At 37.3% G+C, this 23064-nt stretch overlaps 1 protein-coding gene across 3 annotated transcripts in view; it reads right to left on the bottom strand.

Annotated features, from left to right (window-relative positions):
* PDE1C (phosphodiesterase 1C) overlaps positions 1–23064 on the bottom strand; it is a 374041-nt gene that overhangs the window by 26758 nt on the left and 324219 nt on the right. Inside the window, exon 17 of one of the 3 annotated variants that reach the window (XM_053609331.1) lies at positions 15642–15698. The exons of the other annotated variants lie outside the window; for them this stretch is intronic. Coding sequence (XP_053465306.1) covers positions 15685–15698 — 14 coding nt within the window. The 3' untranslated portion in view covers positions 15642–15684. Of the gene's footprint in view, positions 1–15641; positions 15699–23064 lie in introns of those variants that run through there. 3 annotated transcript variants of the gene reach the window in all.

Genomic DNA, 23064 nt, shown 5'->3' with positions numbered 1-23064 from the left:
CAGGGGAAAAAACATTAGAAGCTGAGTCAAAAAATCCAGGTCCAGATCTCACACCTAACCTACACTGTGCTACTCTGTGGGCCTTGGGACAAGCTGACACATTACTGGCTCTCGGATTTTTTGGAAACTGATTGTAAGCCAGTTTGCAATCCTGGCTACATATCTGTATCACCTGAGGGACTTTTTAAAAAAAAACTATGCCTTCATCTGGGCCCTTCACCCCAAGATGCTGTCTAGTTGATCTGCGGAAGGGCCTGGGCACAGGCATTTTTTAAAGTTTGATCTTCCCTGATCTGCAGCCAGGAAGTGAGAAGCGCTGCCTTCAGGGAATACCCAGAGAAGATGTTTCTTATCTGCTGTGGGGCAAGCTGTCTTTCTTCTGAAAACTGGTGCACTTTATCTCGTGGAGAATGTGAACCTTGCAAATGGTTTCTTTCCATTTTTATTTAGGCTTCACGAAGCTCAGATCCAGTTTGTGACTCACTGCTGGGAACTGTGGAGGCCTATTTGGCTTGGATTTCTATATCCTGATTATTAGAACATTTACCCTGGCTTGCCCTTTGTATACTAATTCTACTTTATTTTCCTTATTTTAGTCTGCTTTCTTAGTATTAAAAACCCAACAATGAATTGAATTTACATGATATTAGAATTCTTAAATATGTTATAAATGAGGTAGTTAAAATAAAAACAAATGAACAAGTGACTACCACAGTGCTGCCATTATGGAGTTTCATTGCCTTCATCTATAAAATTTATAAAACACTAGTTTCAGGACATCACTGTGAGTCGGAGTACACATGTGAAAGTTCTATTTGCTATCAGTTAGATGGAAGAGAGGAAACAAGAAGTCATCAGGAGGAGAGCAAGATGGCGGCCGAGTAACAGCTTCGTTGCATCTGGGCACCATGAGTCCGGGGAGATAGGACTCCAGGAATCTCTGGCTGGTGGTGATAGGTCTGCCTATCATCACCCCTGTGAGGATACAGAGAGTCAGCGAGAGATTTCTGTACACCAAGAGGAGGACTAAAACAGTGGAAAACCGGCATGAGAATTTAAAGAGCAAGAGGAAGTTAAAGAAAAATTAGGGCAAGGAAAGAGATAAAAGAAATCACTCATGAGGAAGAATCAGCAGAAAACTCCAGGCAACATGAAGAACCAGTCCAGAACAACCCCGTCAAGGGACCATGAGGTAGCTACTGCAGAGGATTCCACCTATAAAGAAATGTTAGGAATGACAGAAAGGGAATTTAGAATACACATGATGAAAACAATGAAAGAAATAATGGAAACAATGAAGGAAACTGCTAATAAAGTGGAAAATAACCAAAAGGAAATCCAAAAACAGAATCAAATAAGAGATGAATGATATTAAGAATATAAAAAGAATATAGCAGAGCTGAAGGAACTGAAACAGTCAATTAGGGAACTTAAAGATGCAATGGAAAGTATCAGCAACAGGTTAGACCATGCAGAAGAAAGAATTTCAGAGGTAGAAGACAAAGTACTTGAGATAACTCAGATAGCAAAAGAGGCAGAAAAGAAGAGAGAGAAAGCAGAACGTTCACTGTCAGAATTATGGGACTTTATGAGGCATTCCAACATAACGAGTTATAGGAATCCCAGAAGGGGAAGAAGAATGCCCCAGAGGAATGGAAGCCATACTAGAGAATATTATACAAGAAAATTTCCCAAATATCACCAAAGATTCTGACACACTGCTTTCAGAGGGATATCAGACCCCAGGTCGCCTCAACTCTAACCAAGCTTCTCCAAGACACAATCTGATGAACCTGTCCAAAGTCAAGACAAAAGAAAAGATTCTACAACCTGCCAGGAGTAAGTGCCAGTTCACCTACAGGGGCAAATCCATCAGAGTGACTGCAGACTTCTCTAATGAAACTTTCCAAGCAAGAAGACAATGGTCATCTACCTTTAATCTACTTAAACAGAACAATTTCCAGCCCAGAATTCTGTACCCTGCTAAGCTAAGCTTAAAAATTGACGGAGAAATCAAATCATTTAGGGATATACAAACATTGAGGAAATTCACCTCAAGAAGACCAGCTCTACAGGAAATACTTCAACCTGTTCTGCACACTGACCACCACAATGGATCAGCAGCAAAGTAAGAACTCACAAATTAAAGGACAGAACCTAACCTCCACACTGATGCAAAAGATAAAACTAAGCAATGGACTCCCATAAAATAAGATGAATAGAATACTACCACACTTATCAATTATCTCAATAAATGTTAATGGCTTGAATTCCCCACTGAAGAGACATAGATTGGCTGACTGGATTAAAAAACACAAGCCATCCATTTGTTGTCTGCACACCTGGCTTCAAAAGACAAATTAAAGCTCCGAGTCAAGAGTTGGAAGACAATTTTTCAGGCAAATGGCATTCAGAAGAAAAGAGGAGTTGCAATCTTATTTTCAGATTCATGTGGATTTAAAGCAACTAAAGTCAAAAAAGACAAAGATGGTCACTTTATATTGGTCAAGGGAAAAATACAACAAGAAGATGTTTCAATTCTAAATATTTATGTACCCAATTTAAATGCTCCCAGATTCTTGAAACAGACCTTACTCAGTCTGAGCAATATGATATCTGATAATACCATAATAACAGGGGACTTTAACACTCCTGTTACGGAGCTGGACAGATCCTCTAAACAGAAATTAAACAAAGACATAAGAGATTTAAAAGAGACCCTAGAACAACTGTGTTTGATAGATGCATAGAGAATACTCCATCCCAAAGATAAAGAATGTACATTCTTCTCATCACCCCATGGAACATTCTCCAAAATTGATCATATCCTGGGACACAAAACAAGTATCAACAGAATCAAAACAATTGAAATTTTACCTTGTATCTTCTCAGACCATAAGGTACTAAAGGTGGAACTCAACTCTAACAAAAATGCTCGACCCCACACAAAGGCATGGAAATTAAACAATCTTCTGTTGAATAACAGATGGGTGCAGGAAGAAATAAAACAGGAAATCATTAACTTCCTAGAGCATAACAACAATGAAGACACAAGCTACCAAAATCTGTGGGATACTGCAAAAGTAGTTTTGAGAGCAAAATTCATCGCCTTAGATGCCTACATTCGAAAAACAGACAGAGAGCGCATCAATAAACTCACAAGCCATCTTATGGAATTGGAAAAACAAGAACAATCTAAGCCTAAACTCACTAGAAGAAAAGAAATATCCAAAATCAAATCAGAGATCAATGAAATTGAAAACAAAAGAATCATTCAGAAAATTAATGAAACAAGGAGTTGCTTTTTTGAAAAAATAAATAAAATAGATAAACCATTGGCCAGACTAACGAGAAATAGAAAAGTAAAATCTCTAGTAACCTCAATCAGAAATGATAAAGGGGAAATAACAACTGATCCCACAGAGATACAAGAGATCATCTCTGAATACTACCAGAAACTTTATGCCCAGAAATTTGACAATGTGAAGGAAATAGATCAATATTTGGAATCACACACTCTCCCTAGACTTACCCAGGAAGAAATAGAGCTCCTGAACAGACCAAATTCAAGCACTGACATCAAAGAAACAATAAAAAATCTTCCAACCAAAAAAATGGTCTGGTCCAGATGGCTTCACACCAGAATTCTATCAAACCTTCAAGGAAGAGCTTCTTCCTGTACTGCAGAAATTATTCCAAAAAATTGAGGAAGAAGGAATCCTCTCCTTCACATTCTATGAAGCAAACATCAACTTGATACCAAAACCAGGAAAAGACCCAAACAAAATGGAGAATTTCAGACCAATCTCACTCATGAATATAGATGCAAAAATTCTCAACAAAATCCCAGTTAATAGATTACAGCTTATCATCAAAAAAGGCATTCATCATGATCAAGTAGGCTTCATCCCAGGAATGCAAAGCTGGTTTAACATACGCAAGTCCATAAACGTTATCCACCATATTAACAGAGGCAAAAATAAAGATCATATGATCCGCTCAATAGATGCAGAAAAAGCATTTGATAATCCTTTTCTAATTAGAACACTGAAGAGTATAGGCATAGGTGGCACATTTCTAAAACTGATTGAAGCTATCTATGACAAACCCACAGCCAATATTTTACTGAATGGAGTACAACTGAAAGCTTTTCCTCTTAGAACTGGAAGCAGACAAGGTTGTCCTCTGTCACCTTTACTATTCAACATAGTGCTGGAAGTTCTAGCCAATACAATTAGGCAAGACAAGGAAATAAAGGGAATCCAAATGGGAGCAGAGGAGGTCAAACTCTCCCTCTTTGCTGATGACATGATCTTATACTTAGAGAACCCCAAAGACTCAACCACAAGATTCCTAGAAGTCATCAAAAAATACAGTAATGTTTCAGGATATAAAATCAATGTCCACAAGTCAGTAGCCTTTGTATACACCAATAACAGACAAGATGAGAAGCTAATTAAAGACACAACTCCCTTCACCATAGTTTCAAAGAAAATGAAATACCTAGGAATATACCTAACGAAGGAGGTGAAGGACCTCTACAAAGAAAATTATGAAATCCTCAAAAAGGAAATAGCAGAGGATATTAACAAATGGAAGAACATACCATGCTCATGGATGGGAAGAATCAACATTGTTAAAATGTCTATACTTCCCAAAGCAATCTACCTATTCAATGCCATTCCTATCAAAATACCAACATCGTACTTTTAAGATTTGGAGAAAATGATTCTGAATTTTGTATGGAACCAGAAAAAAACCTGTATAGCTAAGGCAGTTCTTAGTAATAAAAATAAAGCTAGGGGCATCAGCATACCAGATTTTAGGCTGTACTACAAAGCCATAGGGGTCAAGACAGCATGGTACTGGCACAAAAACAGAGACATAGACACTTGGAATCGAATTGAAAACCAAGAAATGAAACTAATATCTTACAACCACCTCATCTTCAATAAAGCAAACAAGAACATACCTTGGGGGAAAGACTCCCTATTCAATAAATGGTGTTGGGAGAACTGGATGTCTACATGTAAAAGACTGAAACTGGACCCACACCTTTCCCCACTCACAAAAATTGATTCAAAATGGATAAAGGACTTAAATTTAAGGCATGAAACAATAAAAATCCTCCAAGAAAGCATAGGAAAAACACTGGAAGATATTGGCCTGGGGAAAGACTTCATGAAGAAGACTGCCATGGCAATTCCAACAACAACAAAAATAAACAAATGGGACTTCATTAAACTGAAAAGCTTCTGTACAGCTAAGGAGACCATAACCAAACAAAGAGACAACCTACACAATGGGAAAGGATATTTGCATATTTTCAATCAGACAAAAGCTTGATAACTAGGATCTATAGAGAACTCAAATTAATTCACATGAAAAAAGCCAACAATGCCATATATCAATGGGCAAGAGACATGAATAGAACCTTCTCTAAAGATGACAGACGAATGGCTAACAAACACATGAAAAAATGTTCATCATCTATATATTAGAGAAATGTAAATCAAAACAACCCTGAGATACCATCTAACCCCAGTGAGAATGGCCCACATCACAAAATCTCAAAACTGCAGATGCTGGCGTGAATGTGGAGAGAAGGGAACACTTTTACACTGCTGGTGGGACTGCAAACCTTTCTGGAAGGAAGTATGGAGAAACCTCAAAGCACTTAAGCTAGACCTCCCATTTGATCCTGCAATCCCATTACTGGGCATCTACCCAGAAGGAAAAAAATCCTTTTATCATAAGGACACTTGTACTGGACTGTTTATGCAGCTCAATTTACAATCGCCAAAATGTGGAAACAGCCTAAATGCCCACCAACCCAGGAATGTATTTACAAGCTGTGGTATATGTATACCATGGAATACTATTCAGCTATTAAAAAAAATGGAGACTTTACATCCTTCGTATTAACCTGGATGGAAATGGAAGACATTATTCTTAGTAAAGCACCACAAGAATGGAGAAGCATGAATCCTATGTACTCAATTTTGATATGAGGACAATTAATGACAATTAAGGTTATGGGGTGGGAGGAAAAGCAGAAAGAGGGATGAAGGGAGGGGGCTGGGGCCTTGGTTGTGTCACACTTTATGGGGGCAAGACATGATTGCAAGAGGGACTTTACCTAACAATTGCAATCAGTGTAACCTGGCTTTGTACCCTCAATGAATCCCCAACAATAAAAAAAAAAAAGTAAAAAAAAAAGAAAAAAAGAAAGAAAGTTCTTAGCAAACTGTGAAGTGCAAGATAATGTTTATTATTGTTTAGTTTATACTTAAAAGGAAGAAAGGTAGGGGTCTGTGCGTGTGTGTGTGTGTGTTTGTATAAAATAGCTAATATGTCATTTGTGGGAAATAAGCACTTGAAGGTCAGGAATTACATTGTCCTTGACCCATGGCATGTGGCTGTTTAAAGTGTAAACTACCCAATCAGTCAGCTTGGGGCAGAAACGTCACTACATCTTGTGTAACTGGAGGTATCATTTGACAAACGAATAGCTTTCAGATATTTCAAATTAATGTCCTTGGTCGGTTCAGCGAAAGGGCAATGAATCCAATTCATCAAGAGTCTGGAGAAGAGGACAGTGATGGAAATGACAACCAAGGCTGTTCACCTCGGGGTAAATGTACACCTAAGACTCAGGATGCCATGAAGTTAGTGCTACACCCCAGTGATTTATGGCTTGACCTCAAACAAAAAATTTCCCTGCTGCAAAATGGGCCAGGGTTAGCCTGGCCAAGCCCTTACCTGCTGGGGAAAGGATGATTTATGAGCCCTGGAGACCAAACACTATCATTATTAATGGCCTGACAATAGCAATGTTATTATAATATAATACAACCAGATCCCTTGAGGAAGAGGTGGATGCTGAAAGACTGAGGCAGGAAAGTTTCTGTCAACATATTGGGCATTTTTAATCTCTTTGTTTTAGCCTATTGCAAATGACTGCCTTTCTGAAGTCCACAAATCTCTGATCATTATTGCCAAGGATATCTACCAACATCTGCTTCGTGTTCCATTTGGGCTGTGGCACAGGTCAACCAGCTGTTTCCTGAGGCGTGAGAAGAAATTGACACCTTTTGGTCCTTCACAGCCTCCAAGAAAAAGCATCAAGAGAAATCCAAGTTCTGCTTAGGCTTGTCTGGAGAGCTTCAGTCCCACTTGCACTACCCCGAGTTGTCTTCCAATAGTATATAAATTAGAGCTGCATATTCAGAGCATTTAGCAGTATTTTTTCTCCACCATCAATATACTATGCTTGCTCCTGTGTGACTTGATTATATCTTGATTATATCTTTTTATCACAAAAGACAGAGATCAAAAACACAAGATCCCGTATGCTATTTAAATACTTAAAAAAAAAATATTTGAATATGCTTTGAATTGGGCCTATGAATGAGAAGTCCCCCTGCCAAATGTTTACAACCTTTGACCCAGTAATTGTACATCTAGAAATATGTCCAAGGGAGATATTCAGAAATGTGCAAAGCCTTACATACAAAGAGCTTCGTTGTTATGCTATTTACAACAGCAATAAAATAAAATAAAAACAAATAACTTAATTGCCCACCAGCAGAGGGGAGGTCGTTAAGTAAACTGCCCGAGCCACAGAATGAAATGTTATGTTGGTCTTGAAATTATATTGAAGAATTTTAAAAAAACAGGCAAATGCATATGATCCAATGTTATGTGAACAAAGGATAATGGGGAATGATGCTGTATGATCTTAATGGTGTAAAAATACATGGTATAAGAAACACAGTAATGTATTGACAGTGATTAACTCTTGGATGGAGTATTACATTGATTTTAAGTTTCTTATTATACTTATCCATATTTTCCAAATTGAGTAAGTTATGTTTTTCTTTAAAAAAAAAAAAAAAAGTCTGTTTCAATGAATGGCAAGTGCTGCCACTCTGGAGGATCATCACAGCCCCATTTATCAGAATGGCAATTCCGTAGAGCTGGAGGAGAGGTCCAGATGAGGGGGCAGCATTTGTGCAATATGCATCGTCACCAGTAGGGGGTGCGTTCTCAGGAATCTGATTGAAGGAGTTAGGTTAGGGGCCATACGGGATGAAAACTGCTTGTATCCCCACAAATGAGGACAGATGGTCCCCTTACATTGGCTTGATTTACAATTTTTTGACTGTATGATGGTACATAGAGGGGATATGCACTCAGTAGAAACTGTATACAACCATTCTGTTTTACACTTTCAGTATAGCATTCAATAAATTACAAGATATATTCAATGCTTGATTATAAAGTAGGCTTTGTGTTAGATAATTTTGCCCAACTCTGGGCTAGTGTAAGTGTTCTGAGCACATTTAAGGCAGGCAAGATTAAGCTATGGTCTTCAGCAGGTTAGCTACATTGAATGCAATTTTAGCCTACTATACCTTTTCTTTTCTTTTTTTGCTTTTTTTTTTTTTGAGACAGAGTATCAAACTTCTGGGCTAAGCAATCTTCTTGCCTCAGTTTTTCTATTTTTAGTTGAGATGGGTTCATGCTCTTGTTCAGGCTGGTTTTGAACTCCTGAGCTTAATTGATCCACCCGCCTCGGCCTCCCAGAGTGGTAGGATTACATATGTGAGCCACCAAGCCTAGCTGCCTATACCTTATTTTCAAATTGTTTGGGTTTATCAGGATGTTGCCCCTGTCGTAAGTTGAGAGGCATCTGTATTCCCTAGTCAGACTCCTTGATTTCATAGCTAAAGAGGAGGAAAATATAGCCAAATATCGTCCTTTCAAGAGAAGGAAAAAGAGGAAGGTTTAGAATTCCAAAGCTAGCATTGCAGGGCTATAAAACCATAATATCATCGAACCTTGAAGAAAATTAAACATATGGAAGCCAGCCTAATACTATGAATGCTGATATTTCTTATGCCTCCAACAAGCTTCTGATATACCATTGACCTCATCTCTTATTATCAAAAAATATTATATGAAATATGACAGAGTCATACTCTGTGTCTTCCCGTGTACACACAAAGGCACTTGGTACCTGGATATTGTGTGGCATTTGAGGGAATACAAAAGAGACAGAGGGCTGAGTGAATTTAGGCAGCCCTATGTCTGGGATAGAATATAGTCAACAATGAAAATCAACAAAAGAAAGAATAAACAGCCTTTTCATTTTCAAGTTCCAATTAAGAGGTTAACTCATTGTTTTTATTTGGCCATCAGAAGAACATACAAGTACTTATGCATTACTAGATGCCGGAGAAAAATAATACATTGAAGGACTGTTAGGCTGATCTGTGCCATAAAGATTTACAATAAACACAAAAGAACACATCTTTAGGATTTTGAGAGCAGTTTAGTATACTCTATTGTACACAACATCCATGAGATTTAATTTTGCATTTGGGTAGATGGTGTTACGGCAATAGGTTATTTTAGTAGAAAGCAGCATCACAGGCAGCAGAATGCTCTTCCTTAGAATGGATGACTATCCTCTTGCCCTCTGAAGTCCAAATGCAGATTACAACCTGCATTTTATCTGCCAGGAGCATATTTCATATCCAAAGTACATATTATCACTACCGTGAAATAAAAACAAGTCCATTTACCATCGTCCCTTTTGGAAAAGCCTTTTCAGTACATACCCCCAAATCCCTTCCTTATGCCTCCAAAGAACTATTATGATCTGGGTTAAAGTTTGGGGTTTTGGTTTTGCTTGCCTCATTCTTTTGAATCTTACTAAATGTTCTGTATATTAATCCAAATGTTTCTCATGATTCCAGCTCAGCAACATCAACATCTAAAGCTGCTAAGGAAATGAGCTGAGTTTTCCATTCACACATGGCCAGAGCCCTTAGTAGGAGAGAGTCTACAGACCCATGGCCAGGGCAGGCCAACCTAGGGAGAAAAACTCTGTAGAGCAAAAATGGAGATGACTGCAACATTGTATTACCCTGGAAGCCTTGGGCAATTGATCTTCCCAAAGGTTTCCTTTCTCAAGATTCCTTTCCACAATCTATTTTCTCCTCCCTATCTGCCCCAACCCCACCTTTGACTTCTGACACTTCGTCACATGGACTACCCTGGAACAATGTGCTTTTGGTTTTCCCATTATTTTGTGTTTAAAATGATGCGAGCAGAATGGGTTACCTGGATAGAGGCAAAGAAGAAATTTGTGAAATGTAGAAAAATAGGAGAAGAAAAGAAGAGGGAAAGGCAAAGGAAAGGACATGAGAGAGGGAGAATGCTTACATTAGACCGGGGAGAATCTGGTTGTACAGTGGGCACAAGAGTTGATAAAGGCCTAACCAAGCTCTACAAATGAAAATAGTGAATATTTAAAAAAAAAAATTTATAGTGTATAAAATTGTATAAAAATATCATCAAAGCAAGAAAAAAGGAATATGTATATAGTTATTAGAATAGTACCAGGGGTTGTAGGTTTTAGAATCTAGAATCAGTTACTAGATAGTACCCAGGGCTGTAGGTTTTTACTATAAATCTATGTATACAGATATGTGACTATGTTTCTGTATCACCCCACATGTACCCACTCAAAGACAAGGAAAGTAGTATACACATCCATACCCAAGATAGACTGCAACAGACAAGCAAAGATTATATATATGAGGATCTGCCTCCAGGGAAATCTAAAATCTATCCCATAGCTGTTGGGCTTTAATGGGCTTTATTTCAAATAAGACACCTTAAATCATAATCTGACTGAGAAATGCCTCTGCAGGTTTAGAAATCAGCACCCGTGAAGAAGACACAGGTGAGGTTCCTGCATCATGGCTGAAGCTGACCAAAGCTGAGAGGATGGGTCTCTAATTGGCACAGAATTTGGCCTGGGACAGCCAGCATTTACCCCCAGGCTGGTGAGTTCTCCCCAGTGGGGACTGAATGGTTGTGCCCTCAATGAGCTGACAGGGCCCACTCTCCACTCCCTGCTTCTCCTGGCTCAGAAGATGGCAACTTAGGCTGTGTCCAAGTGCACTAAGTGAAGCACATGTCAATTTACTTCTGCTTGCAAATAGAGACCAGAGTAAATGTGAATTCATCTCAGCTATTACTTTCAACATTTTCAAGAAAAATGAGTGAGGGAAAACAGTTGGGAATTCATAATGTTTAAGTTTACCCTCTGTGCATCCTTCAGTTCAGGCTTCCTATTGCCTAACTCCCCCCACCCCTTGTTTCAGGTAAAAACAATAAATTCTTTCAATGAAGTAATTCTTGCTTATTACAGACTTTCCTGGACGAGCCCCAGTCTTTTACAAATGCTCATTGAGAACCCGCAGAGGCCTACTTCCCATTTTTCTAACCTCCCTGAACGCATGTTCATATATCAGGTAAACTCTGTCTAATGTAGATAAGATGACTGGCACCATTCTAATTCTAGTATCACCTCTGTGTCCATCGGTGCCTTTGAAGAGAGAAAACCTTAAGAATTGAAATCTGGCCTTGGCAGGTAATATGTTTCTTGATTTCCAGAGGGATATTTCATAGGAATATTGTCACTGCTCATTATGATTTTTTTATTAAGTTCATTTGTTTAGTGATAATGAGGCCTTTAATCATCATAGATCACGGTTGATAAATTACGAGTGTCACTTTCTATTTATTCATGAATAAGATCCAATATAACACCATCATTGCAACATTATGGTCTGTAGTGTGCTATTTTGCCACAGTGTAGTGCTACCCCAACCATATTATTGGTGGAGCAGAACGATGCAATGATTCCTCCTATTGCACATACGTAATCTCCTTTTTGCTCTAAGAGAGTCCATTTTGGGTTATATAAGTTTCAACTTATATTCTAAACAAATCTACTGGTGTTGCATATAAATCTGTATCATCATTCCTTCTAGAAAAGCATTCTCAGATAAATCCTGTTTTATTGTTTTGGGTTTTCGGTTTTTCTCTTAAATCAAAATACCAAGGAGAGATTTTTTTTCTTGGTTCTGACAATTCCCTTCACATTACCTACAATTTTCCATCTCTTATGATAAGCTACTTGTGTGACTGGGATATGTCAGCATATACTTAGAAGAGAAGCCTTTAGCAATGTGTTGAATAAATTTTCAGAGAAATTTCAATTTTGTTTGCATTCATAAGAGGGTAGTAGAACGCAGTCTGACAATTCTGCACGTGCTTCCTGACCACTGACTGCACTCTAGGACTTGCGGTGGGGTCAGGACTGCAACTCCTGTGGGGTATGTGGGCATCTCAGAATCAGGACAACAAAGTTTCCAATTGGGGAAAACATGTTGCTTGAATTCCCTAAATTACTTTTATGTGGGATAGAATACTATATCTGCAGGCTTCCAATTTCAATATCCTCACTATTTCTCATTATGAGAAAAACATTTTGTGCTTTAATTCCTGTTGTTAACCCCATGTTCCATAGGGACCATTACAAAGTAATTTCTGTCATCTAAATCTCTGCTCATACACAAGAAAAGAATAGAGGAAAATACATTACATATCCTTTCTATCTATCTATCTATCTATCTATCTATCTATCTATCTATCTATCTATCGAAACAGTAAGAGAAATGACAATAGAAAACCAATATCCTTATTCCCAAAATATGGATAATAAAATTGGTCTCCATCTTTTTGACTCTTCTCTATCTCATATCCCAGGATAATGTTGCATTTTACTATTCACTTTTATATTTATAAAGGCATGGATCCAGGTGGGAAATATAAAATAATGTCTGAAATTATGTACATGAGTTGAAAACATGTACTAGGATATTCTCTTACTGTTTGAGTACATCAGATCTATGATGGCATTCTGTCAGATGTTTTCAATAGTTTTTAAAAGCTCCAAGAATGAAATGAACAGTAGAAGAAAGCCAATTTGAATTTAATAGGTTAGAACTGAGTCTCTTGCCTGATGCCATAAACTATTATATTAGGGCTCATAACCTAAGAAAGATTGGCATGAATAAAAATGTGGAACAAAGACCTTTGTAAGGATGGGTCATGATACCACTGAAATGTACCACATCAACCCAAACTGGATGACTCCATTTGTCACTTTCCACCCAGGGATGTCTACGATTTGTCAGTGGTGGGAACGTCTCTACTACTGTCTATATGTACTGGTCAGTTCTTACTTCAGGTGTGTAAACCCTTATACAAAGTGTGTAAACCAGTGTGAGATGCCATCATCTGTGCCATGGAACAATGTTTATCCCATGTTATTACACATTATTACAGAAAGTTGTTACAAGATTAAAAGACCATAGAACTTATTTCTAGCTAGAGCTTTGGAAATATTGCCCTTCCAGCCAATACCTACTTGGAATGATTATTTCAATGTTTTATTATCTCTAATATCAATTCACAGCATAATAATATATTATTTTATATTCTTCAAGTAGATAACTTTGCATTTTTACTCAATGTCCATTCAAAACACTTTTTAAGGATTTAAAACTAAGAGTGCATTACATGGAGCTTTTGTAAGGTGAAAACTTCAGCTTTCTAGGTGAAGTTTTATACTGAATGAAATTCTCTTCCTATTATTTTTGGGCTGATTAATTACTTAAAGCAAATGAAAAACATTTCTGTCTTTGTTGAAGACAGATGGCTATATGCCTGCTTTTTTTTTTAGATATTGTTTGGTTCTGCTTATGCAGAATATAAAACAGAAGCTGTAAACTTTCTGTTATATTTGACTAGCCAAAAATCTCCACATGCAAAAAATACAGATAGAAATGGGGTAAAAGGTCCAGGTTCTAACTAAGGTCAAGAATTAATATACACTCGATTACATTTAATACCTATACAAAATCAGATCACCTCTGAGAATACACTTTGTGAACTGATGTCCCAGTGACAGAAAGCAGCTCATCATTATGCTTTGTTCGACCAGCACAATATAAGATTCTGAATTGGTTGCCAATATGTAAAGAATTAGAGGGGTTTGTATAAAACCCTAGGTATCTAAGACCCCATCCCTACATAGCACAAATCCAGTAGCTGAACACCATCCTCCCGTGTTGACAGGACTCCCCCCATCGCCATCTGTTCACAGCCCTCCTGTTCTTGCCATCTCCCTGCTGCCGAGGCCCACTAAGAACTGCCATTTATCCCAATAACTGTGATGTGACATGGCTTTTTTCATTTACTTGATCTGCTGCACCACTGAAATCATTTGAATTTGTGACCACATTATTAACTGTGATCACTGCTAGGAAAGCAAAGAGGAAACAGAAAAACATAAGTGCGATCTTGAGGCAAAAGGTAGAGCTGACAGAAGGAACCTGCTCAAGTATGCTTGCATTCTGCACAACCAAGCTCTTCACATCTTTCTCTTGGGGAACATTTCAGTGAGGCAAGGGGCCTTGTAGACCACATACAGGCTCTCTTTTTCCTGTCCAAAGAAATACCACTTTTGCCTTAGAATTGAAAGGATTCTAAAATATCTATTGTGCTTTTTAATGTAGAAATCAAATCTGTGATGATGAATACACTTAAGCTGATTGCTGACCTCTCTTTCTTCCTGTTGCTAATCCCACTTTATCACCAGCATATTCATCCAATTTACTTTTGGGAAGGACACAGAGATTCATTTGTGACTCACAACCACATTTTAAGAATCACATTTATCCAAATCATACCAGTTAGACACATAAAATCACACTTAACTTGGACCCCATTGGATCCCAGTTTTCATTTGGTTTTGGGGGCAGTATCATTGCTCTCTTTCCGTGCTACATCTACTATTCTTATTTTGGATTAGTGCTATTAATCAGCTCCTACCTGATATTTTTAAAGACTTACTAAAATTCAAAGAATTAACTCAAATATTTTCTCAATACTAATTCCTCTTAACACTTTACTGCATAATAACAGGAGTGACGAAGTTAAACCACAGATATTCAAAAGGAGAGGACCAGCCAGTGGCAAAAATTTCAGTGACCACTTAGTGATGAATGCTACCTGGCAAAAACAATGGTGTTCCCACCTAAACAGTATGGTCGTCAGTTGAAACAATCAGGTTTCTATTGATGAATGCACAGATACAATAAATTAAGCATCAAATAAAGAGTTCTTCTTTAAAAAATACAAACAATTTCATATTATACAAAGAGGGGGGAGCATAAGAACAATATTTAAGTCTGAATAGAAACTGGAGAAAACAAATGTTCCCAAATCGGGATAGGAAGCAGGGATTGGAAGCATCATCTCAGCTGTCATGAAGGCCATCCTGGCTGTATCCACCGTCTGCAGCCAGTGCAAAAATAATGGCATTTAAAGTAATGGCATTGACAGTAATAAAATGGCAATTGCTGTGTCTATGGCTTTTCCAGGCCTCTCCCAGCACATCCAGGATGTCCATTCTCATCAGGCCAGACAGGTGCCTTGAAAATCACATCATTAGCAAAGGATTTTGAGGAAATCCCTTCACGTTTTGTTTCTATTTGTGCAAAAATCCCAGGTTGTTTTGTTGACTCAGGGGAAAATCCCTCCGAGTTCTAATACCGCAAACCAACCCCCAAAGTGTCATCCCCTGGGAGGAGATGGAATGAGAGAAGGCCAAGTGTGGGGGGGCTTGTTTTCGAAAGTTGTACACCTTCTCCAGATATGGGTCTTTGTGGAAGAAGGAGAAGAAGGACAATGAAGAAGCTCAGCTAAAATGATGCAAGACATTGGCAGCCTCTTTTATTGTATATGAGGTCTTTTTTACTCTTCTGAATCTGAAAAAAAGAAAAAGAAAAAGAAAAGTGTCAATGCTGCCTTTCCCCCTCTCCACCCTCCAGGTCTGAGGAGAAGAAAGTCTGGGGGATAAAAATAGATGGGGGAGGGACCAATAAAACGTTTCAATATTGGTCATCGTGATCTCTGTTGCAACATGATTCATTCTATACATGAGGGAAAACCTCAGTGCAGAACTTTAAACACTGAGCATTTGAAACCTTAATGGTTACTTTAAACTAGATTATCAAACATTTGGTTCATGCAATATAGATGTTAAGCCACCTTGTTTTGAAATCAAGATGAGAGATCTGCCTCCAGATCTGGTCAATTTGCCTCAAGGGTTACTGGGATTGGAAGAAATCAGATTCATCTGGTCCCCACCGTTTTCACATCAAAAGCAATGTTCCTCTCTCTCAGAAGCTTCCCAAAGGCATTTAAACCAAGATGTGTGCTGGCGCCAAAATCACTGTGCAGATGATGGCTGAATCACCTGAATTGTCCACTGGACCCAGAGAAAGGAGGTGGAGAGATAAGACATGGAGGGAAACAGGACTAAATTAATGGAAACAGACAATGTTGGATTCCTCTCACCTGGCAGGCCCTGCCTCAGGTAACCTCAATGGTCTTGGACAGAATTTAAAATTACAAGAATCCCATTGTATTACTGCTTCTCATTGGCACTGGGTGCTCTGCAAGTGATCACACCTGGTAGTTAGAAAGTGTTCCCTCCTATGCAGAGCTCCAAAGGACTAGAAGGACAGTGCTTTTGATGTTAAGAAGGGTGACACCATCATCCACACATCAGATATTAGAAGCCTTCTTCACAGGACAAGGGACAAGGAAAGTTTCCTATTGAACTCCCATTAGGTGACTACAATACTCTCCTAAGAAAGATTTAGCTAAAGCTAGCCAGGAGATAGGAGAGCCTCTTCTGATGTATTGTAGTCCTGGGGTTATGAATGAGAGAGGTTCTGTAGGTTTGTTTTTATGTTGAATTTGTGTGTGAATTGGAGCAGGTACATTTACCTATTACCTGTCATAGCCTCCATTCCTACATGTGAATCCTATGTCAGTCAGATGTTTGTAACTTGGGGACTTATTGTAATAGCTTCCATTCATAAGTGTGAGCTGTATGTAAGTTGGATGTTTGTAACTTGGGGACTGCCTTTTACCTGGCATTAAGGAATTATTAGTATTGGGCAAATACTAATACCTCCTTAATATCAGAAGCCATTAATTCAGGCCCTGTTTTTCCCTTTTCTTTATTCCGTTCTTGAGTATTTGTTATGTTTACCTTCCATCCGACAGTACCTTCATCCATTTGGGAGAAACAACAGAGGAGAGAAAGGCTCTGACCAATCACTTTACTCTGATACTAGCATTGATAAATGTGCCAGTGAAAGAGGGGTGGGAAACAAAAAGTGAAATCAAGGATTAGAAGCTTTCCACTGTTGCTGATAGTCTATGCACAAGTTGTTCCACCTGGGAGCTGCAATACAGGACTCCTCCCTGTCATTATCAGAAGGTCATCACAGTATTAACCACCTTCTTAACATAAAAAAAAGTCCAATTTTGTTAGGTTGAGTTTGATTTTTTTAATAACATACCCACTTTGTAGAATAAACCACCATAAGGAAGCTAGGGACAGATAACTGGGGATAGCTGACAAGGACAACTATTAAACCCAGTGAGCTCCAGACAGTCAACAAGGAGAGTGATGCACGTCCTGTTTCAGGAAAGCCTGGCTAGCAGTGTCCCATTGTCATGGACTTCTGGGTTCCAGAGATGGAAAAAGTCCATCAGGGTCTAAATGGAATCCAAAGGCCACTGAAAGGATCCTCACAGATCAGATGGTGGAGCATTCCCTCTGGCTACACATCTCCATCCTTCCTCTTTTGGGTTAAGGGTTGAGGTGAAGGAGTAAATAAAGCAAGCTGCATGTTTAAGCTATGGCTGTGTTCATTGTCGTTTGAACAAACAGCAGTAAAAGAACAGAAACACATGTTCTGTAGCTGGGTCTGTGACCGAGAGATCATCCCTGGCCTTCCAAACACAGGCTCTCTTAAAGGAGCTTCTCTGTCTGACTCTCTCGGGGCATTCACCCTATGAGGCCTAGTACCACAGATATCTGCAGGGTGATGCTCCAACACAGACTGCAGACTTCTTGAGAGTACAGAAAATATCTCTTAATTTTTTTTTTTAACACTTCTTGCCAGTATGATAATGCCTGGCACATAGTATATGCCCAGTAAATATATTTTAATATATTTAATTGAAAATGAGTAAATTGAAAAAGCATGAGGTGGATGGGAAAGATAAAGTGTGACAAGTAGGCAATTTCCTTCCACCTCTTTCCTAATTTTGACTTTCAGAGCACAAAATATAAATTAAAATTATAAATATATCAGTTTTATGTTTTATTCAACAGCAAAGTATGATATGTCAAAATATTTATATTCCCTATGAAGGCGCCTGATTATGAGTGGCTTTTTTTGGGACTGTCTCCAAGAGAAGGGGCACTTGTTCCCCAGGGAGCTTTGACGTGACTTGTAAATCAGGCCACGTCCTCTTCTCACTTCATGTGCTATGTTGATTTTGTCGTGTTTTGATTGTGTGTACTTGTTTTCAGTATTCAAACTGAACTTGAGCAAGCATCAGTAAGACTACAAAGTATGTGGAACTGAGGATTAACATCTAAGGAAAGAATTAAAATTCTGCAAGTATCCCCAGGGTTTGGCCCACTCGTAGCAGGGAACTCAAAGTCAGGTATCAGCAACTTAGAGCTCTTCAGGTGGTATCTCAACATCCCTGATTCACAGAGGGGCAGGTGACGGTAGAGTTAACCACCCCTGTCTGCACAAAAGAGTTTTGTTTAGGATCAGTCTTTCAATCTGCGAAGCCAAGAACCAGCCAGGGACTATAACGAAAGCCCTTTGGAACAAATAAGTGGGGCTTGGATTTTAGATCTGAAACATTCTCACTGTTTTTCATATTTTCCTCAATTTTATTAGCTCAGGAAAAGCAACAAAAGATTCAGAATGAATGAAAGAAAAATAAGCGTCTTCTCATGTTTTCACTGTCACTGCAAACCATAGAATAAAAATAACTTATAACGTATAGGACTAATACTTATGAAATGAAAATGTCATCATTTGGAGATCAGGGAGCCCTTCAGTGGGGAGTGCTAAAAATAAGCACAGAAGTGGAAGCTTGAACACTTTCTTGACACTGCATTTTTAACAGCTTTTCTAGCGTGTGGGTCTCTAGATAAGAAATGGCATATACAATTAAATAGTCCTAGGTCCTAGCTTTGGCATATAAATATTTTTCAAAGACAGCTGTTATTTTTTTTTAATTTTTATCAAGTTAATAGGGTTTCTTTTGACAAATGTTATCTGTGTTTTTCATAGAATATGACAAAATATAATTTTTCTAGAGGAAAATATTTATTTTATGTTTACTAAGAAGTTTTATCTTAGTAAAACTTAGAAAAACATTAAATGAATGCAGAATGCTCTGTATAGTCTTCCACATCTAGGGTGTCTAATTCAACTATGAGCATGCTGAAGATGAGTAAGCATGTTCAAGTATTGTTATGGCTCCCTATAGACCAATGAATTGGCCAGCATCAACTACAAGAGATAACCAAAGCCCTGTGGAAAGAAGTAGCAGAAATTGGAAGAGCAAGGTAATAAAAAGAAGCATCAACTATGAGAAAGGTTTTGAGGGATCTAAACATAAGGCAGTTATTTATTCTGGTGTACATGTATAAAGAAAGCCCAAAACTATTGTCCTAAGTTGTACTGAAAAGATTTTTGGAAGCAAGAATAGATCAATATGATTCCCTGGGATGAGAATACTCGAACACAGATATTTTTGCAGATATGAAAATTGACAACAGCCTCAGTGAACCTCAATGCATACCTCCTGAATGATGGTAATGTACCAGCACATTCATTGTCTCTCAAACTCTGCCCATGAACCTAAGACAAAAATGATCTCCATGGCAAAGGCCCACATGTGCCTCACTCAACAGAGCCAGCTGTTTAAGTGTTTCCTCCTTGGATTTGCAGAGCAGGGCACACCTCTATATTTCTAAAGGCCTCAGCTCTCTCTCTCTCTCTCTTTTTTTTTTTTAATTTTTACTACATGTGTTTATTAGGTTTCCATTTTTTTGCCTTCACAAAATTAAAAAGGCTTAAATTTTAATAACAATAACAATGTTTAAAATAAGGACTAGAAACAAAAACCTCGTAAAGAACAAACGAACATAAATACATTCAGAAAAGGAATCAATTGCTACATCGAAATATTAAACAATAATAATAATAATAATGCAAAGAAAGTAACATTCACATTGTCAAATAAGAGTATATGTATTATAGAATGCTTTGACTCTGAGATTCAGTATGGAGTCATCAGTTAACTTCTTGTTTGTTTGTTTTTTTAAGTCTCAAAAAATAGACAACTAATATTTATAAATAAAAGTAAAAGATAATTTCAAAAAACAGATCATGCCAAATCTTATAAACAATAGAAAAAGAAGAAATACTTCAAAATCATTCTACTTGATCTGGGTACATCTGATATTAAAATTGGAGAAAATATATTATTATAAAGGGGAAATTATAAACACATGTCACTTATAAATGAGGATGCAATATCCTAAACAACATATTAACATGTTGAATTAAAGACATGATTGCAAGAGGGACTTTACCTAACAATTGCAATCAGTGTAACCTGGCTTATTGTACCCTCAATGAATCCCCAACAATAAAAAAACAAACAAACAAACAAAAAAAAACTAATGTTTAGTAATGTACTTTGGTCAAAATTAAATCCAATTTATGTGAGAGTTAGTCACTATTTTCTTTTCTTATTTTTTTTTCTTCTTTTCCTTTCCCTCACCCCTTCCCTCCTTCTCTGTCTGGTCTCCCCTCCTCTTAGGCCTCATCTCTCTTTACCCACCAGATTCACTGCAGAGCAGGTGATAATGCCCTATCCTTTAGGTAACTAACACAATTTTTTTCAAAATATCAATGAACATTATAAATCTTAAGTACAATTCAAATGTTCAGATATATACTTCTACCATTTTTATTAATAACTTGGTAAATCTATTATAATAGTACAAAAGATACCTAACAAACTCAGTTGTCTGTTTCAAATTTATTTACATATTCCATACCAAACTAATTTGCTGGGAATCATCTGTAAAGAAAACAAGAAAAAAGCATTCATTTCTTCAGGTTACCCTGGAGAGCCTTGTAGCAAGTCAAGACCATGAAACATCAGCCTTGTGAAGACTCATGTCATAGGCAAATTCCTCTAATGTACACAACAAACCTTTGGTCAGAACTAGTTGCTCCATGCAAACTAACAAGAATATTGATTCCACTGCCTCCTCCAGTTTTTCTGTATTGAGAGTCTAAAGGGGAGAACATGAGCATCTTAAGAAATGCTTAGGAATTGCGGCCCTAAGAAATAACATTTACTCAAAGAGGAAATGAGCTAACAGTTCTGTCATGACAGCCGTGACACCGTTCTGGGTCAGCTTCACAGTTCTGTGAATGCAGACATAAGAAATTACTATGTGGAGTGGATATAATACACAGGTATAACACACAAGGGGAGAAGATGGTGTTATACCTATAATATTATATCCACATAATAATTTTATTTGTTTTAACTCAATGTGGTTTTAAATCTGGTTTTTAATTTTCATTTCCCTAATGATATCAAAGATCTGTCAAGGATCTTTTAATGCACTTATTTGCTATTGATATATGTCCCTTGCTTATTTGCTAGTTCTGTTTTTTGTGAAATTTTTGTCCAAATTTATTGCATGTTTTTAATTGGATTGTTTTCTGATTACTTAATATTGAGAATTCTTTACATAATTGAGATATAAATCCTTTAACAGATATTTGCTTTGCAAATATTCCCAATCTGTAAATTGGCCTTTTAGTCTCCTAATAGGGGCACTTGAAGAATAAGGTTTTTAATTTTGATAAAGTATAATTTATCAACTCTTTTTATGATTCATACTTTTGATGTCATACCTAGGAAATATTTCCTTAAGCCAAGCTATATTTTCATAGCTAGAAGTTTATTTTTTAAAAAAATTAAATCATAACTGTACACATTGAAGCATTATGGGGTCCAATGTGCTGATTTTATATACATTTTGGAATGCTTACATCAAACTGGTTAACATAGCCTTCACCTCACTTAATTATTGTGTTAAGACATTTATACTCTACACTTAATAGATTTGAAATGTACCCTTGCAATATGCACCATAGATGTGGTTCCATCATTTACCCTCTCTCCATCCACCCTCTCCCCACTCTTCCCGCTCCTCTTCCCTCCTTCATCCTGGGCTATGGTTGTGTTTTATCTTACATATGAAAGTGTGGGTGATTATAAATTGGTTTCATAATAGTACTGAATAGTGGATACTTTTTCTTCCATTCTTGAGATACTTTACTAAGAAGAGTATGTTCCAGCTCCATCCATGTAAACATAAAAGAGGTAAAGTCTCCATATTTTTTTAAAGCTGAATAATATTTTACATTTATGTTTATAATCCATTTTGAGATATTTGTATATGATATGAGGTAAGGCTAGAAATTCTTACTTTGCATATGGTATATTCAATTGCTCCATCACCATTTGTTGATGACTATCATTTTCACATGGAATTTCTTTTGATGTCATACCTAGGAAATATTTCCTTAAGCCAAACTATATTTTCATAGCTAGAAGTTTATTTTGTCTTTTATCAAAAATGAGTTGTTCATACAAATGTAGATCTATTTTCAGACTCCTTATTCTATTCCATTGACCTATTTTTGTCTCTGTTGATGCTAATATCATGCTGCCTTGATTATGGTAGCTTTATAATAAGTTTTGTAATCAGGCCTAATGTGTAGTCCTCTTTTTCCTTATTTTTCAAACTTGCTTTGTCTACTCTGGATACTTTTCATTTCCATATAAATTTTAGGATCTACTTGTCAATTTCTACCAGAAAAGCATCTAGAATTTTAATTCGGAATGCATTGACTCTATAGATCAAACTGGAGAACGAACATTTCAACTATCTCTGGAAAATCCCCAAATATTTGGAAATTAAATGTTACATTTCTAAATAGGCCTTACACCAATGTAGAAAGAAAAGTGGAAATTAGAAAGAACTTTGAAATGAATATGAATATAAATGCAACATATCAGAACTTTTGTTGTGACATTAAATTAGTAGTTGGGGAAACTTATAGCATTAAATACCTATATTAAGAAAGAAAAAAAAACCTCAAGCCCATATGTTTACCTTTCACCTTAAGAACCTAGAAAAATAAGACA

Source organism: Nycticebus coucang, chromosome 11 (genome assembly GCF_027406575.1).
Source record: "Nycticebus coucang isolate mNycCou1 chromosome 11, mNycCou1.pri, whole genome shotgun sequence".
NCBI classification, from domain to species: domain Eukaryota; kingdom Metazoa; phylum Chordata; class Mammalia; order Primates; family Lorisidae; genus Nycticebus; species Nycticebus coucang.
This window is presented reverse-complemented; position numbering and strand designations above follow the sequence as displayed.